Source organism: Neoarius graeffei, chromosome 18 (genome assembly GCF_027579695.1).
Source record: "Neoarius graeffei isolate fNeoGra1 chromosome 18, fNeoGra1.pri, whole genome shotgun sequence".
NCBI classification, from domain to species: Eukaryota; Metazoa; Chordata; class Actinopteri; order Siluriformes; family Ariidae; genus Neoarius; species Neoarius graeffei.
This window is the reverse complement of record NC_083586.1, coordinates 49,593,254-49,610,518: the sequence shown is the minus strand read 5'-3', so window position 1 is coordinate 49,610,518 and position 17,265 is coordinate 49,593,254. Positions and strand designations below refer to the sequence as shown.

The 17,265-nt window shown below is 43.1% G+C and overlaps 1 protein-coding gene across 2 annotated transcripts in view; it reads right to left on the bottom strand.

The window, feature by feature from the left end:
* nt5c2b (5'-nucleotidase, cytosolic IIb) overlaps window positions 1-11,201 on the bottom strand; it is a 138,133-nt gene extending 126,932 nt beyond the window's left edge. The window contains exon 1 of one of the 2 annotated variants that reach the window (XM_060898968.1): window positions 11,098-11,201. In XM_060898968.1, coding sequence (XP_060754951.1) covers window positions 11,098-11,136 — 39 coding nt within the window. In that variant the 5' untranslated portion in view covers window positions 11,137-11,201. The remainder of the gene's footprint in view (window positions 1-11,097) is intronic. The other variant, XM_060898969.1, reaches the window with a different exon arrangement.
* Between the last annotated feature and the right edge of the window lie 6,064 nt (window positions 11,202-17,265).

Here is a 17,265-nt window from a genome sequence, read left to right as displayed (position 1 = left end):
CTCTGAAGCATGGGTGTGGATCGATCATGCTTTGGGGTTGTGTTGCAGCCAGTGGCACAGGGCACATTTCATTGGTCGAGGGAAGCATGGATTCGAATAAATACCAGCAAACTCTGGAAGCAAACATCACACCATCTGTAAAAAAGTTGAAGTTAAAAAGAGGATGGGTCCTACAATAAGACGATGATCCAAAACACACCTCAAAATCTACAATGGAATACCTCAAGAGGCACAAGCTGAAGGTTTTGCCCTGGCCCTCACAGTCCCCTGACCTAAACATCACTGAAAATCTGTGGATAGATCTCAAAAGAGCAGTGCATGCAAGACAGCCCAGGAAACTTGTCGAACTGGAAGCCTTTTGCAAGGATGATTGTGTGAAAATCCCCCAGGTAAGAACTGAAAGATTATTAGCTGGCTACACAAAGTGTTTGCAAGCCAATGTGAGTGTTACTAGGTACTAACCACGCAGGGTGCTTCGGGCGCTTTTCCTTTTTTGTCATTTTGAAAATGTAAAAGATGAAAATTGTTTTTGCTTAAAATATAAAGGGAATGAGTCATCTTTAACTTTATGCCTTTTGGAGATCATTTCATCTTCAACTTGCTTAACTGTTCACACATACCTCCCGATTTTAGCCTCCGTCTCCCGCCTCCCGATCGTATTTGTTAAAAACTGGATAATCTCCCGGTTTTGGGAAATCCCTACCACCAAGTTAAAAATACTCCCGATTATGTCCAATCAGAATCGTATGATTCTGTTCATTGATTTTTAACCAATCAACGAACAGAACGACAGTCACTTCCGTAATGTAGGATTCACCCAGGCTGTCCGACATTTTTTACAAGCATTCATTCATCATGGCCACTAAACCCAATACCACACGGCAAAAACACGAATGCAAATAGCAGGTTGCATGGGAGAATGAACTTCCATGGATAAGCAAATGTTCGACCAGCCAGACCAACGCATGTTGCAAGGTAAGCGATTCACTGACCGCACAGGTCAAAGTTTAGAAGTCTGTATGTTTACATCCGGGTCTCGCAAATTTATTTCAGTTGGAAAATTTTTTAACGCTGGGTCGAGTGGCCGTAACTATCGAATTTGTTTGAGCGTATTTTAATAGTGTGGTAGTGTCTTAGTGCTATTTTGAATTTATGTTTGAAAGTTTTAAGTGAAAGTTTACAAGTGAATTATCTGGAAAGTGATTGATTTTGATCGGGTTTTGAGGTTTTAAGTGAAAGATTCCTAGTGAGTGTATTTTGGTCGTACTAAAATTTTGCATTCGAGTGAATTTCTTTGTGGAGTATATTTTGACAGTATGGTAGTACTTATCGTGCCATTTTTAAATTTTGTTTGAAAACTTTCCAAGTTTGCAAATGAGCAAATTCCTTTGATGCATTCCGATAGGATTTGGATAGTATTTCTAGTGCGTTTAAAAAATTCTGTTGGAAAGTGTTTAGTGAGAGAGATGCATTTTAGTAGCACTAATGCCGCTTTTCCACTACCAACGCGGCCGAGTTGGGCTGAGCCGTGCCGTGCTGAGTTGGGCTGAGTCGAGCTGATCGGGGCTGTTGGAGTTGCATTTCGACGACAACCGCGCTGAACCGTGCTGGCTGGAAGTGGGTGGACACATTGGGTGGAGTTAGCGAAAGTGGATGGACGTCACGTGATGTCGTTAAGCAGTGCAAACAGTGACATCAGTGATCTTTTAAGCGGTAGTCTCACGACCCGAATAGTAAACAATAAACATGGAGGACATGGAGTCGTTAGTGTTGCTGGTCTTGGTGCTGTGGCTTGTTGTCACCGACAACACCAACAGATACTGGCAAGAGCATATAGATGAGGCGAGGCGCATAAGGCTTCATAATTCTCGTAATTCGTAATTCTCCTTCTTCCGGGTTTACGGTGTTTACAGATCCCAGCGTGCTTGCGGGGCGTGTGTGGGCGTGTGAAGACACTCCTCCTCACCAATCAGTGCACAGGGGAGTGTCTGCTCACGCCCCCAGCCTCACTCGGCACGGTTTGGCTCGCTTCAGCCCCAAGACACTGCAGTATTTATTTGAGTTGTTACTATTTTGGTTGAATCTTATTAAAATATATATATATATATATATATATATATATATATATATATATATATATATATATATATATATATATATATATATATATATATATTAATTCTCTGTATTTTTACATGAGCTTACAGAAGGAAAACACATTTGATGCAATCCAATAATACTTTCATTCACTGTGACTATTTTAAGAAATTATAAACATTATTTTTTTTCGCGGTCCAAATCCTGCGCTCTGATTGGCTGGCAAGCGGTTACGGACCCCGGTTATGGGCCTCTGGCGACTCGCTCGTTCACAACAACAAACATGGTAGCATTTTTTGTCAACATTTCTCTTTTTTTTAATAAGATTATCAAAAATCTTATAAATTTTTGCCAGCATTTCTCAGGAGAATAGCATTAATTTTACAGCATGGACAGCGATAACGACAGTGTTGACAGCGAAAGTGAGTTTTACTACCCTGAGGAAGAAGAAATAAAAGAAAACATTTCAGGAGAAAGCTAAAAACCTGTAATTTGCTAACGCCGAGCAAAAACATGTCTGAATCCTGAATGACTCCTATTTGTATAAATAGGGGACTACATAGGCGGCAAAATGTGGGTTTTTTTTCCTGCCATGGAAGTGCACTTGTATACCGAGGAGGAAGCAATTTGCATTACAGCCGTGAATGAGGATTCAAAATAGCATTAATTTTACAGCATGGATAGCGATAACGACAGTGTTCACAGCGAAAGCGAGTTTTACTACCCTGAGGAAGACAAAATAAAAGAAAACATTTCAGGAGAAAGCTAAAAACCTCTAACTTGCTAACAGTTTGATCTCATTAGTTAATGAGGCCCATTTTGGACCATGTTATCCGAATACATAATATTACATTAGGTAAAAACTTTAAACCAGTACAATCGCAATATAAAAGGTCATAATACTGTATAACTTTGGTCGAGCAAAAACATGGCTGAATCCTGAAAGACTCCTTTTTATATAAATCGAGGACTACATAGGCCATGGAAGTGCACTTGCAAAACGAGGAGGAAGTCATTTGCATTACAGCCATGAATGAGGATTCAAAATGGCAGCTCAGGTCGGTTTTCCCTTTCGGGCGCTCTCGTTTTCTGTTAGAATTTGGTAAAGAAAAAAATAACGATATTATTTACCAGCTTAAAGTCGGTCCGTATCGTGAAATACCGTGACCTCGGCCTTGAATACTTTCACGACCTCGGTCACGGTATTTCACGATACGGACCTCCCAGCTGGTAAATAAACATGTAGTTCTTCGAAAGCATCACTTATGTTATTTTCTACGGGTCTCTGTATGTATACAATATTCAGGCATGAGATTTTTCAGCTAAAAATCTGATTTAAGACTTCCCTTTCAGTGTTATCCTATTAAAATTCAAGACAAGAGTATCATCTCAGATTTTTCACTCTGAGCTCTCTCATGCCTGATACACTACCGTTCAAAAGTTTGGGGTCACTTTGAAATGTCCTTATTTTTGAAAGAAAAGCACTGTTCTTTTCAATGAAGATCACTTTAAACTAATCAGAAATCCACTCTATACATTGCTAATGTGGTAAATGACTATTCTAGCTGCAAATGTCTGGTTTTTGGTGCAATATCTCCATAGGTGTATAGAGGCCCATTTCCAGCAACTCTCACTCCAGTGTTCTAATGGTACAATGTGTTTGCTCATTGCCTCAGAAGGCTAATGGATGATTAGAAAACCCTTGTACAATCATGTTAGCACAGCTGAAAACAGTTGAGCTCTTTAGAGAAGCTATAAAACTGACCTTCCTTTGAGCAGATTGAGTTTCTGGAGCATCACATTTGTGGGGTTGATTAAATGCTCAAAATGGCCAGAAAAATGTCTTGACTATATTTTCTATTCATTTTACAACTTATGGTGGTAAATAAAAGTGTGACTTTTCATGGAAAACACAAAATTGTCTGGGTGACCCCAAACTTTTGAACGGTAGTGTCAGCGCTCGAAACTAACGGTGTCCCGATGTCCCGGGGACCATAAAAAATGTCATCGGGACACAAAATTATCATATCTGGGACAATCCCGGGACAATGGAAAAAAACAGATCTAGAAAAAAAGTTCTACATTAATATTATTTACAAAGCCGTAACACATACGTAGACATTCACCTAATTTGTCAATTTTAATTTTAAAACGTTAACAGCGAAAAATACATAGTAGCTACACTTTCGATGCACCTGCATCCGTAGGCTACAGAGCAGCGCATTCTGTTCTAGAATCTTCGGCCGGAGTCCGCATTATATGGACTTGGAATGGAATTGCTACCGCACACGCTGCGCCGACTCTTGCCAGAACAAAAATGCTGAAGTGGTTGAAGCGGACCGACCGCGGGGAAGAAACTGAAAGCCCAGACATAACGTCTCCGGGACCTTCAGGATCCAAAGTGTCATCGCCTGGTCTGCAGGCAACGCTAGCAACTGAATGAACTGAATGAACACTGTTAGACACGTTATAAAATACAACAGGAATGATGTGGAGGATATTGACGGAAGATACCGTTCAACAGAATAAGTGAGTTTTCTTGGTGTCTTTCTAGTTCAGAAAGTTTAGTCAGTCAGCAGCACAACTAGGCTTGGACCTGCCACTATGCTGATGTTGCTAACATTTGCACCCGGCAGCGAAAGTTCATAAAAATGGATAACGGAAAGTTCATAAAAATGGATAACGGAAAGTTCATAAAAATGGATAACGGAAAGTTAATAAAAATGGATAACGGTAATGGATAACGGAAAGTTCATAAAAATGGATAACGGTAATGGTGAAAATTATAAGTTGGCCTTATAAGTGCCAACAGATATTAAAGGTATAAGTAGATGAAATGAACATAAAAGGGGTCTTATTTTCAACTAAAGTGTACTGCAGATGTAGGGAGTTGAAACATTTTCTGAATGAGCTAGTTGGCCCCTTTAAATAAACGGGTATCTATTCATACAGTGAGATCGCCAAAGTTTAATAAACTGAAAATGCAATAACTGTAATTTTGAAGTAGATGATGTATAGGACATGTGTCGCTTGTGTCTTGTGACTTATTGTAAAAATGATATAAAGGGTTCAAAATCGCATAGTTACAAATATAATAGTAACTTCATATGATGGGCGGCACGGTGGTGTAGTGCTTAGCGCTGTCGCCTCACAGCAAGAAGGTCCTGGGTTCGAGCCCCGGGGCCGGCGAGGGCCTTTCTGTGTGGAGTTTGCATGTTCTCCCCGTGTCCGCATGGGTTTCCTCCGGGTGCTCCGGTTTCCCCCACAGTCCAAAGACATGCAGGTTAGGTTAACTGGTGACTCTAAATTGAGCGTAGGTGTGAATGTGAGTGTGAATGGTTGTCTGTGTCTATGTGTCAGCCCTGTGATGACCTGGCAACTTGTCCAGGGTGTACCCCGCCTTTCGCCCGTGGTCAGCTGGGATGGGCTCCGGCTTGCCTGCGACCCTGTAGGGCAGGATAAAGCGGCTAGAGATAATGAGATGAGATGAGACTTCATATGATAATATTAACCACTGGTTATTTCAGAGAGGAAAAAAATGGGGACACTATTGCTTCCATTCGGGACAATACAACACAGAATTCGGGACCACTGGGGGACACAAAGAAAAAAAGTTAATTTCGAGCCCTGGGTAGTGTACATGAATCCCATAACCTAGAGTAATTGATAGAACAAGATCAAGAATCCAAAATTGTATAAATTCCAAATGGTTTGCACTTTTTCTCCCCCATGAGAATTTTGAAAAGTTGCTCACAGTAACAGCAATTTTGACCAGGGGTGCACAAACTTTTGCATACTACTGTATATTATGGACTGGATTTAGGTTTTACTTAAGATGTAATCATGTAATGGAGAGTAGTGTTACACAGTGCTGCAGAACAATAACAGACTTAACTAGCTTTCATGCTGCAGGTTTTTCATTACAGCTGTAACATTACTTCTTAAACTCGACAATATTCCCCTGTGGGAAATTGAGAGAGTGATGCAGTGCGCGTAGCAGTCGCTATTGCAGGAGCTGCACTGAACTGTGTGTGTGTGTGTGTGAGACTTGCCATGAAGCTACAAGCCTGTGTCTCTCTTATGCCCCTTTTCTACCAAAGCAGTTCCAGGGCTGGTTCGGGGCCAGTGCTTAGTTTGGAACCGGGTTTTCTGTTTCCACTGACAAAGAACTGGCTCTGGGCCCAGAAAAACCGGTTCCAGGCTAGCACCAACTCTCTGCTGGGCCAGAGGAAAGAACCGCTTACATCAGCGGGGAGGCGGAGTTGTTAAGACCAACAACAATAACAAGACCGCGAAAGATCGCCATTTTTAAGCGACGAGAAGCAGCAGCTGTACAAACGCAAAGTCATCCATTATTATTATTATTATTATTATTGCTGCTGCTGCTTCTTCCGTGTTGTTTTTGCTTCGATATTCGCGCCAAGGTTTATGCAAATGTAGCGACGTAACTGACGTATACAGCGATGTAATGACGTGTACAACGACGTAACTGACGTATACAGCGACGTAATGACGTGGCTCCGCTTAGCACCGCGAGCTATGGAAAAGCAAACTGGTTCTCAGCTGGCTCGCAAGTTGAACGACTTGTGAACCAGCACCGGCCCCGAACCAGCCCTGGAACTGATTTGGTGGAAAAGGGGTATGAGAGGGAGCAGCCCCTCCCTTCTCTGTGTGTGTGTGTGTGTGTGTGTGTGTGTGTGTGTGTGTGTGTGTGTGTGTGTGTGAGAGAGAGAGAGAGTGTGTGAGAGCGAGCATCCCCTCCCCCACCCACGCGCTGCGAGCAGAGACACAGAGACTACGTTCAGACTGCACCCTGAAACGACCCATATCCGATTTTTTTGCCCATATGCGACCTGTATCCGATTTGTTATTGACAATCGGAACAATACAGATCCGATTTTTTTCACATGCGACCCAGGCCGCTTGGATATGTGGTCCTAATTCCGATGCATCACCGTTATTTTCACATGAGACTGCAGTCTGACCGGACAGGTCGCATTCATTCGACCTACACGTCATCAACAAGAGACAAACGTCACTATTCTGCGTTGGCTAATCCCGCCTCTTTGGTGGAAAACAACAACAATACCAGGTTATTGTGTGAGTTCCGCCGCCGCCACAAAAACCACATCGCCAGGTCTCGCCTCATCTCCATGCTTTACTTGCAAACTTGAAGAGTGCGCTTTTTTTTTTGTTTACGTATTACGTAGATGTGCTTATTACGTGTCAATTTGCGCATGCGGGACACTTTTGGGTCGTTTTCCGTTCATATTGGAGATCGCATACAAGTCTCATATAATTGGTAATGTGAACGGCCTAACAAAAAAATCGGATTTCACAACAAATCGGATACGGGTCGTTTCAGGTTGCAGTCTGAACGTAGTGAGAGAGGCACACAGAAAGTGAAGGATTTTCTCAGAGTGCTCCTTCCAAACAACGGGGATATACACGAAAACGGAAGGAGATATTCACAAAATTCTTTCACACTGAGTGCCACAAGGGTCTCCTGAACACATTGATGTAATTTTTTTGTGACGTTTGTGGCTTGTTGATGACGTGTAAGTCCATACATGTCTATACGGAATGTCCGTATTTTATATGGATTTGATTCAATAAACGTAGTATACGGGCGTATAAATAAAGTTATACAGATTCTTTAAAAAAACTTCAATATTTATTTAGAGCTATAATCAATTCCCACGACAGCCAGTAAAGAGTCTTATGAAATCGCGCGTTATCTTGTGGTAGCGAGACTTCGTTCCACTTTTGATCATGCGCACACCGCATTGCGAGAATCCCGCCAACCCGGAAGTCATAGACATAAACATAGATGCCGCCTTCTGCGTAGAATCATACGTCATCCTCGCCGCCATATTGGATGTGGCAAAGTGGCGATTCTGAGAATAAAGATGCCTCATTCATGTGCTGCGTTTAACTGTACCAACAGGTTTACCGTCCAAACGAGATCACATGGGATTACCTTTCACAGGTGAGACTGGAAAAATACTTTTCATTGTATTTGGTTATTATAATGTAATTTTACGAACAGATTTTCCTGACTTTGTGGCTAATATGAAGTCTCGCGCATAATAGCCGCTCGGTGAAACCTGTCTCCAAACAACGAAGTATTTCCTTCATAACTACGCTGATAACACTGTGTTTTTGTCAAACATTGGAGCTTTGTATTCATTCTGAAGGTTTATTGTTATTAATATTGAATAAAAAGTAACTGGGATACATCATTGTTAATTATCATTCAAATTTTAGGTAAATTATTTTAATTTGCATCTTATACGGATTTTATAAGGGAAATACGGATTTTGGAGGTTGGTTATACAGGTTTGATTGACCAAAGGTTGACATGTATGTAAGTCGGATGAATGCGACCTGGCGGTTCAGACTGAAGTCGCATATGAAAAGATCGGATAGGAATCGGAATTAGGACCACATATCCAAACGGCCTGGGTCGGATTTGAAAAAATCGGATCTGTGTCGTTCATTTACACTACGTTCACACTGCAGGCTGAAGTGACTCAAATCCGATTTTTTCGCCCATATGTGACCTGTAACCGATCTTTTATTGACAATATGAACGACACAGATCCAATTTTTTCAAATCCGACCCAGGCCGTTTGGATATGTGGTCCTAATTCCGATTCCTATCCGAGCTTTTCATATGCGACTCCAGTCTGAACCGCCAGGTCGCATTCATCCGACTTACACGCCATCAACAAGCCACAAACGTCACTATTCTGTGCTGAAGTAGGCGGCGGGTCTCTCAAAAAAAGTTACAACAACATGGCGCATGACATCAATGCGACTCCGCACCCACACGTTCCTTTGAACGGAGGTTGCAGTCACTACCCCGCAGAACGCCTGAGCCAAAACCCTTGCCCTCTTCCTTCTCAACCTCCTCCTTAACATCAGGCTATTGTGCATGTTCTGGCTCCGTCGCAACAACAACTGCATCATCGCCAGGTACTCCATGCTGGCTACTGTCATACACAGGAAACTTTAGGTTACTTACGTAAACACTGGCCATGCTCACTGCGTGTGATGTCGTCGTATCCTGCAATGCGCATGCGGAACACTTTTAGGCTACGTTCACACTGCAGGCTGAAGTGACTCAAATCCGATCTTTTCGCCCATATGTGACCTGTATCCGATCTTTTATTGACAATATGAACGACACAGATCCGATTTTTTCAAATCCGACCCAGGCCGTTTGGATATGTGGTCCTAATTCCGATTCCTATCTGAGCTTTTCATATGCGACTTCAGTCTGAACCGCCAGGTCGCATTCATCCGACTTACACGTCATCAACAAGCCACAAACGTCACTATTCTGCGCTGAAGTAGGCGGCGGGTCTCTCAAAAAAAGTTACAACAACATGGCGCATAATCACGGGCGCAGATAGAGGGTGGGACTCGTCCCACCCAGATTTAAATTCACCTCGTTCGGTCCCCCCCACTTATAGGGAGGAAAAAACGTCTATGCTGTCTTTCTTTGCATAAGGCAAACCTCACGGAAAAATCAAAAGACTAATTACCATTCGGTTTATTGAGGTGCACAGCAGTGTATACATAGTTGCAACAACTCACATAAAACAAAACAAAGACTGATATTCGGTTGGTTGAGCTGTGCAGACTGCACAGGTTGCGAGCTCGAGCTTGGTTGCTATGGTTACTAACAACAAGTTTGACAGGCATATCGGGGTTGGGGTTGGTTTGCTGGCAGCTTTGTCCCCCCCAGTTCAAAAAACGTATCTGCGCCCCTGCGCATGACATCAATGCGAGGGACGCTTCGGGCTGTGAAGGTTCTGAATCTTCTCAATGGAAGGACGCAGAGGTTAGGGAGCTGATTTCCATTTGGGGGGATACAGCTATTCAAGCTAGATTGGATGGGTCATACCGCAACCGGGCGGTTTTACTTCCGTAAACACTGGCCATGCTCACTGCGTGTGACGTCGTCGTATCCTGCAATGCGCATGCGGAACACTTTTAGGTCGCTTTTCGTTCACACAGGATCACATACAAGTCGCATATATTTGTTAATGTGAACGACCTCACAAAAAAAAAATCGGATTTCACAAAAAAAATCGGAATTGAGCATTAAGCCTTGCAGTGTGAACGTAGTGACTGTCAATAAAAGATCGGATACAGGTCACATATGGGCGAAAAAATCGGATTTAAGTCACTTCAGCCTGCAGTGTGAACGTAGTGTAAACTCCTGATTGCCACTGGTGTGTAACGCAATAGACACCCATTATAAAGGCTGAATTTCTCCAGATTTGCTCATGGTGTTTGAGCCGGGACTGAGCCAAAACTATAGAACCTAGAAAAACAGTGGAATGGCAGATCCACACAGGAGAAGTTTGTCTCCGTTTTAAAGTTTGAATCATGTCTCTAGGTGAAAGCATGCCAGAGCAGCGGATGTTTGAAAAAGTGCTATGTTTTTCAATTAATTCCATAGAAATGAATGGGAAATTTTGGACGAGAATACCGAACAAAAGTAATAGCACACCGAGTCCGATCCAGCCGCACGTTTTGATATATTGTTTGTCTGTGTGCGATGTACGATTATTGGGTTATTCGAAATCGAAATGAATAAGTTTAAAAAGAATAATAATAATAAGAAGAAGAAGAAGAAACACGCAGAAGAACAATAGTGATGCTGTGCTTTGCACTGTATCACTAATAAGTGGTAGCTAAGAAACTATGGAGCTAGAAATCCTCACAAGTGTTCCATAGTTGTGCACAGTTGAGCTGGACCGCAGATAAACAAGCCCACAGCACCGAGCTCTCGGTTTTCAGGAGCGACACGTCAAACATCACAAACCCGGCGACAGCACAGGGCTTCGTTTGTGTTATTTAGCGTCTAAATGGAGCGTTTCAACACACACAAGCAGCCCGACGTGGGCATCTTATCTGTAGCGAACAAAAACAGCGTCGGTGTTTTACAGGAAAATAACTCTAATCCAACTCGCCATTTCCACTCACCCACCTTCCAGCAGCTGCACAGCCGAGAGATCTGAGCATGCGCAGTAGCACACACTCACCAGAGACCCCGAGAGCAGAACGGAACAACAAGCAAAGCGCGCGCGCAGCTGGGCTCGTGTACACTGAATCGAATCAACCGTTTCCTCTCTTCACGAGACACAGGACGGGGAGGAGCTACGGACCGTTTATGGGAGGGGCTTAGAGGAGGCGTGCCTTTTCCGTTGAGCTGAATTATTATTATTTTTTTATTTATTTATTTTACAAAACACATCGTCTCAAATCAACTTTACAGACAATGACTGAGTGATAATTTTTTTTTTTTTAAAAGTAAGTAGATACTTACTTTGATGGGTCATGGTAGGCGGGGCTTGGAGTCTATTGAGGGCGTGGTTATAACCGACGAGTGGAATAGAAAGGGTTGTTGAATCGAGTTGTATTTTGTTTATCAGGTTTTTATAGGATAAATCGTTTCAAATTAACTTTATGGGCAATAAGTGAGCAAGAGAATCCAAAAAAAAATTTTTTTTCAAAAAAGTTTCAATATTTTTAATGCAGGTTAGTTGTAAATATTTACGCATTTATTATCTATTTATTATTATTATTTTATATTTAATTGTAAATATTTTAATATGGGATGTCGCCTCACAGCAAGAAGGTCCGGGTTCGAGCCCCGCGGCCGGCGAGGGCCTTTCTGTGTGGAGTTTGCGTGTTCTCCCCGTGTCCGCGTGGGTTTCCTCCGGGTGCTCCGGTTTCCCCCACAGTCCAAAGACATGCAGGTTAGGTTAACTGGTGACTTTAAATTGACCGTAGGTGTGAATGTGAGTGTGAATGGTTGTCTGTGTCTATGTGTCAGCCCTGTGATGACCTGGCGACTTGTCCAGGGTGTACCCCGCCTTTCGCCCGTAGTCAGCTGGGATAGGCTCCAGCTTGCCTGCGACCCTGTAGAAGGATAAAGCGGCTACAGATAATGAGATGAGATGAGATATTTTAATATGGGATGTCGCCTCACAGCAAGAAGGTCCAGGTTCGAGCCCCGTGGCCGGCGAGGGCCTTTCTGTGCGGAGTTTGCGTGTTCTCTCCGTGTCCGCGTGGGTTTCCTCCGGGTGCTCCGGTTTCCCCCACAGTCCAAAGACATGCAGGTTAGGTTAACTGGTGACTCTAAATTGACCGTAGGTGTGAGTGTGAGTGTGAATGGTTGTCTGTGTCTATGTGTCAGCCCTGTGATGACCTGGCGACTTGTCCAGGGTGTACCCCGCCTTTCGCCCGTAGTCAGCTGGGATAGGCTCCAGCTTGCCTGCGACCCTGCACAGGATAAGCAGGCAATGGATAGATTATTATGGCAGGATACAGATAATGGATAGATTATTATTATTATTATTATTATTAAAACAAAATATAGTAATTCAAAAAACTAATAGTAGAGAAGGGGATAGATACTGTATGGTTGTGGGCATGTTTTATATTACATTAGAAAGAAAGAAAGAAAGAAAGAAAGAAAGAAAGAAAGAAAGAAAGAAAGAAAGAAAGCACAACTTTATTCATCACACACTTGTGAAGTTCCTCTCTGCATTGAGCCCATCTGAAACAGTGAACACACACATGTAAGCAATGAGCACACACACACACACACACACACACACACACCCAGAGCAATGGGCAGCCATGCTAACAGTGCCCGGGGAGCAGTTGGGAGTTAGGCACCTCGCTCAAGGACACTTCAGCCCAAGGCTGTCCCATATTAACCTAACTGTGGGGGAAACCAGAGCAAACCCACGCAGAGAACATGCAAACTCCACACAGAAAGGCCCCCACCGGCTGCTGGGCTCGGACCCAGAACCTTCTTGCTGTGAGGTGACCGTGCTAACCACTTACACCACCGTGCCGCCCGGGCATGGCTATATGTATGTCAGGCCACACACACATTTTTCTAAACATCTTGAAAATATTGTGTGAGTAATTAAAACAACAACTGACAGAAGAGTGCACAATTACTAATAGAATGGAGGGGAGTAAGTACGTGGCAGTGGTGGGCAGGGCTTGTGTTATGTTGGGGGTGGGGCTACATGTCATATCAGGCCACACACTTTTAATGCTACACTTATATTTAATAGATACAAAAAGTGTATTGTGCTATTGAGTAGAAATGTTCAGTTATGAATTACAAATCTTATAATGTAAAATCAACTTTATAAACATAAAAGGAGTAATACAAACAATAACTGACAGAAAAAGAACACAAGTGTTTGGGGGAAGGAAAAGGTAAGGGGCAGTGGTGGGCAGGGCTTAGATAGTGTTGGGGCGTGGTTATGAATTATTTAATATCATCTTATTTTCTAGAAGGTTTTACAAAACATTTAGTCGAAATGCAACTTTATAGGCATCGAGTGAGTGACAAAAAATAATAATAACTGACAGAAAAGTGCACAATAAAGGAAGAGATTCGCTGGTGGGTGGGGCTTACATTGAGTTGGATGACGCAACTGAGCGAGCAAATAGGAACCTGCACATGCAAATCCTGTTGTGCAGCTTTGCAGATCTGAAGTTACAAGTGCAAATTCGAAGATGCGCTTTCACAAGTTGTGAAATATGCTTGGCAGTTTGCTTTTTGCAGATGTGTGGATCTGAAGTTACACTTACAAACTCTGAGATGCGCATTCACAAGTTGCGAATTACGGGTTTTACAAGTGCAAATCATAGTCTGCTCTTCTTCGGATATATGGCACTATCCTACCTTCATATATGTCACTTATTCTTATTAGCCAATAGTGACAGTAAGAATTATTGAATAGAATTTTACTTTTCTATCAGGGTTTACATATTGTCTCTAAAGCAACTCTATAAACATTGAATGAGTAATAAAAAATAATACCTGATGGAAGAGATGGGAGTAGAAATGTGTTGGTGGGCAGGCCTTAGATTGTGTTGAGGCGTTTTTATATGTCACGTCATGTCTCATACATTTACATTTAATGGAATATAACATACTGATTGAACAGAATTTTATTATTCAATTCTATAATTGAATTTTATTATTTTTTTTCTATCAGGTTGTGTCAAAGCTTTATCACTGAGTGACAAAAAAAAACATAAACACAAGAGAAAAATGATAATACCTCTTGATAGGTGGAGCTTTGACAACAGGGAGCGTAGTCATCACTCATGTTTCTGTTTAATAAAGCACTCATATCATGAAGAAAATAATGATCCATGTCTAAATGTGCAGAAGAAAAATGAATCAAGCCGGAATCCCTGCTTGCACTCAGTGCAAAATGTATACTGTTCTTACACATCAGGTGACATTGGGCATACCTAACAACCTGTCCCCCCCTCCACTCCACCCCACCCACCCCGTCTGTCCCTTTGAGTTACATGTCGATCCTGAGACTGAGATGCTGACCTCTTCTGCTCCTCGGACCGGCCTGATCCATCCTGATGCCCTACTTCTAGCTGGAGTCTCATCACATCACTCCTGTGGAGGACGGCCCCATATGGACAGTCAAAAGTCGCACTTGGAAGACGCTCTGGACACTTACAGTAATATATTTATGTGTGAGGACTTCAGTTGATTTGCTAACTTTAGGACTGCAGTTGTCATGAACAGTTTTGAACTCAAGTTTCCATCAATGAACAGTTTATAACTTCAACAAAACAGACTTCAGGTTAAAACTATAATGATTTTCCTGTTTTCACAGTTATACTTTGTGACTCTATAGGACACTGTTATAGAAGCAAGTTATTTATAATCACGCTATATATCTTTTATCACCCAAATGAGGATGGGTTCCCTTTTGAGTCTGGTTCCTCTCAAGGTTTCTTCCTCATGTCGTCTGAGGGAGTGTTTCCTTGCCACCGTTGCCATAGGCTTGCTCATTGAGGATAGACTAGGAATAAAATTAGCTCATGTTTAAAGTCTTTACATTTCTGTAAAGCTGCTTTGCGACAATTTATATTGTTAAAAGTGCTATACAAATAAACATGACATCTATTATTAAAGTAAAAGTTAAATTGACATCGAGAATTAATAGCCTATTAAGTTAAAAAAAGTTTTATAATAATTTTACAATAAACGTTTTTAAATTAGTTATGAAATGTTATAATAGCCTAATTATCTAATCCGTCCATTATCTGTAACCGCTTATCCTGTGCAGGGTCATGGGCAAGCTGGAGCCTATCCCAGCTGACTATGGGCGAGAGGCGGGGTACACCCTGGACAAGTCACCAGGCCATCACAGGGCTGACACATAGACACAGACAACCATTCACACTCACATTCACACCTACAGTCAATTTAGAGTCACCAGTTAACCTAACCTGCATGTCTTTGGACTGTGGGGGAAACCGGAGCACCCGGAGGAAACCCATGCGGACACGGGGAGAACATGCAAACTCCACACAGAAAGGCCCTCGCCGGCCACGGGGCTCGAACCCAGACCTTCTTGCTGTGAGGCGACAGTGCTAACCACTCCGCTGCCCCTAATTATACAGCACAAAATGATCTTTTTGAAAAAAGAAAAGAAAAACCTTTATTCGTCACATGCACACTTCAAGCACAGTGAAATTCATCCTCTGCATTTAACCCATCTGAAGCAGTGAACACACGCACACACTCAGAGCAGTGGGCAGCCACACCAGAGCGCCCGGGGAGCAGTCAGAGGTCAGGTACCTTGCTCAAGGGCACCTCAGCCCAAGGCCGCCCCATGTCAACCTAACTGCATGTCTTTGGATTGTGGGGGAAACCGGAGCACCCGGAGGAAACCCACGCAGACACGGGGAGAACATGCAAACTCCACACAGAAAGGCCCTCGCCGGCCGCTGGGTTCGAACCATGGATGGATGGATGGATAGCTGAGACAATTTGACATGTGGTGTAGTGGTTAGCACTGTCGCCTCACAGCAAGAAGGTTCTGGGTTCGAGCCCAGCGGCTGATGGAGGCCTTTCTGTATGGAGTTTGCATGTTCTCCGCATGTCTGCGTGGGTTTCCTCCGGGCACTGTTAGCATGGCTGCCCACTGCTCTGGGTATGTATGTGAAAGAAAGAAAGCACAACTTTATTCATCACACACATGCAAGCAATGAGCACACACACATACAGAGCACAGAGCAGCCATGCTAACAGCCCCCAGGGTGGGGTTAGGCGCCTCGCTCAAGGGCACCTCAGCCCAAGGCCGTCCTATATTATCCTAACCGCATGTCTTTGGACTGTGGGGGAAACTGGAGCACCCGGAGGAAACCCACGCAGACACAGGGAGAACATGCAAACTCCGAACAGAAAGGCCCTTGCCGACCGCTGGGTTCGAATCCAGAATCTTCTTGCTGTGAGGTGACCGTGCAAATCACTACACCACCGTTCACAAGTGTGTGATGAATGGGTATGGGTTCAGGATCAGTATGTGTATTGCACAGGGACTCCGACAGAGGGCAGCAGTGTACTGCAGTCACACTTTCTCCAGCCCAGACGATGACTTCACATCTTTGGCGTATGATGGCTAAATTTAGCAGCATCAAAACTGTACAACAGGCTGAAGAAAAACTCAGGTGCTACCATCAAAATTCTTCCCCAAGACGTGCTAAGCCAATATTTTCATCAGATCATGCTGAACATGATCTCATAACACGAATAAACAGTAAAATGCAGTTTATCATCATCACTGCAACTTCATTTGCATGCAGAATCCATTTTGAAATGCATTCTTTTTACATTAGCAGAATGTATAGATGTATTTGGATAGTCAGTGTGTAGCATGGAACTAAATGTGTCTGGCGGTGCATCGCTGTCCCTCATGGACAGCACAGAGACAGAGAAACGATGAGGATGTTGGGGTGTTGGGTTTCTCTCTCTCTCTCTCTCTCTCTCTCTCTCTCTCTCTCTCTCTCTCTTTCATGCTGACATCAGCACTGCGCCAAAACGGACAGTTCCATCTTGTTTCCCCTGCTCGGTCTAAGTAAAGACTGAAACGCACTATGCAGAGCAGAAAAGCTTCGAAAGAAAGTTAGAGGTGCTTGTGTGTTTGGCGTGTTTCTCACTGAATCATCTTCAGCCAGAAATCTGTGAAGTGTGTGAAGATAGGCAGGGTGGCATCGATTGGGACGGTCCTGCTGGTGCTATAAAAAGGGGGGGACACTCTGCAGAGTGAGTTCCGCTCGTTTAATCCTCAAATATCCGCCACA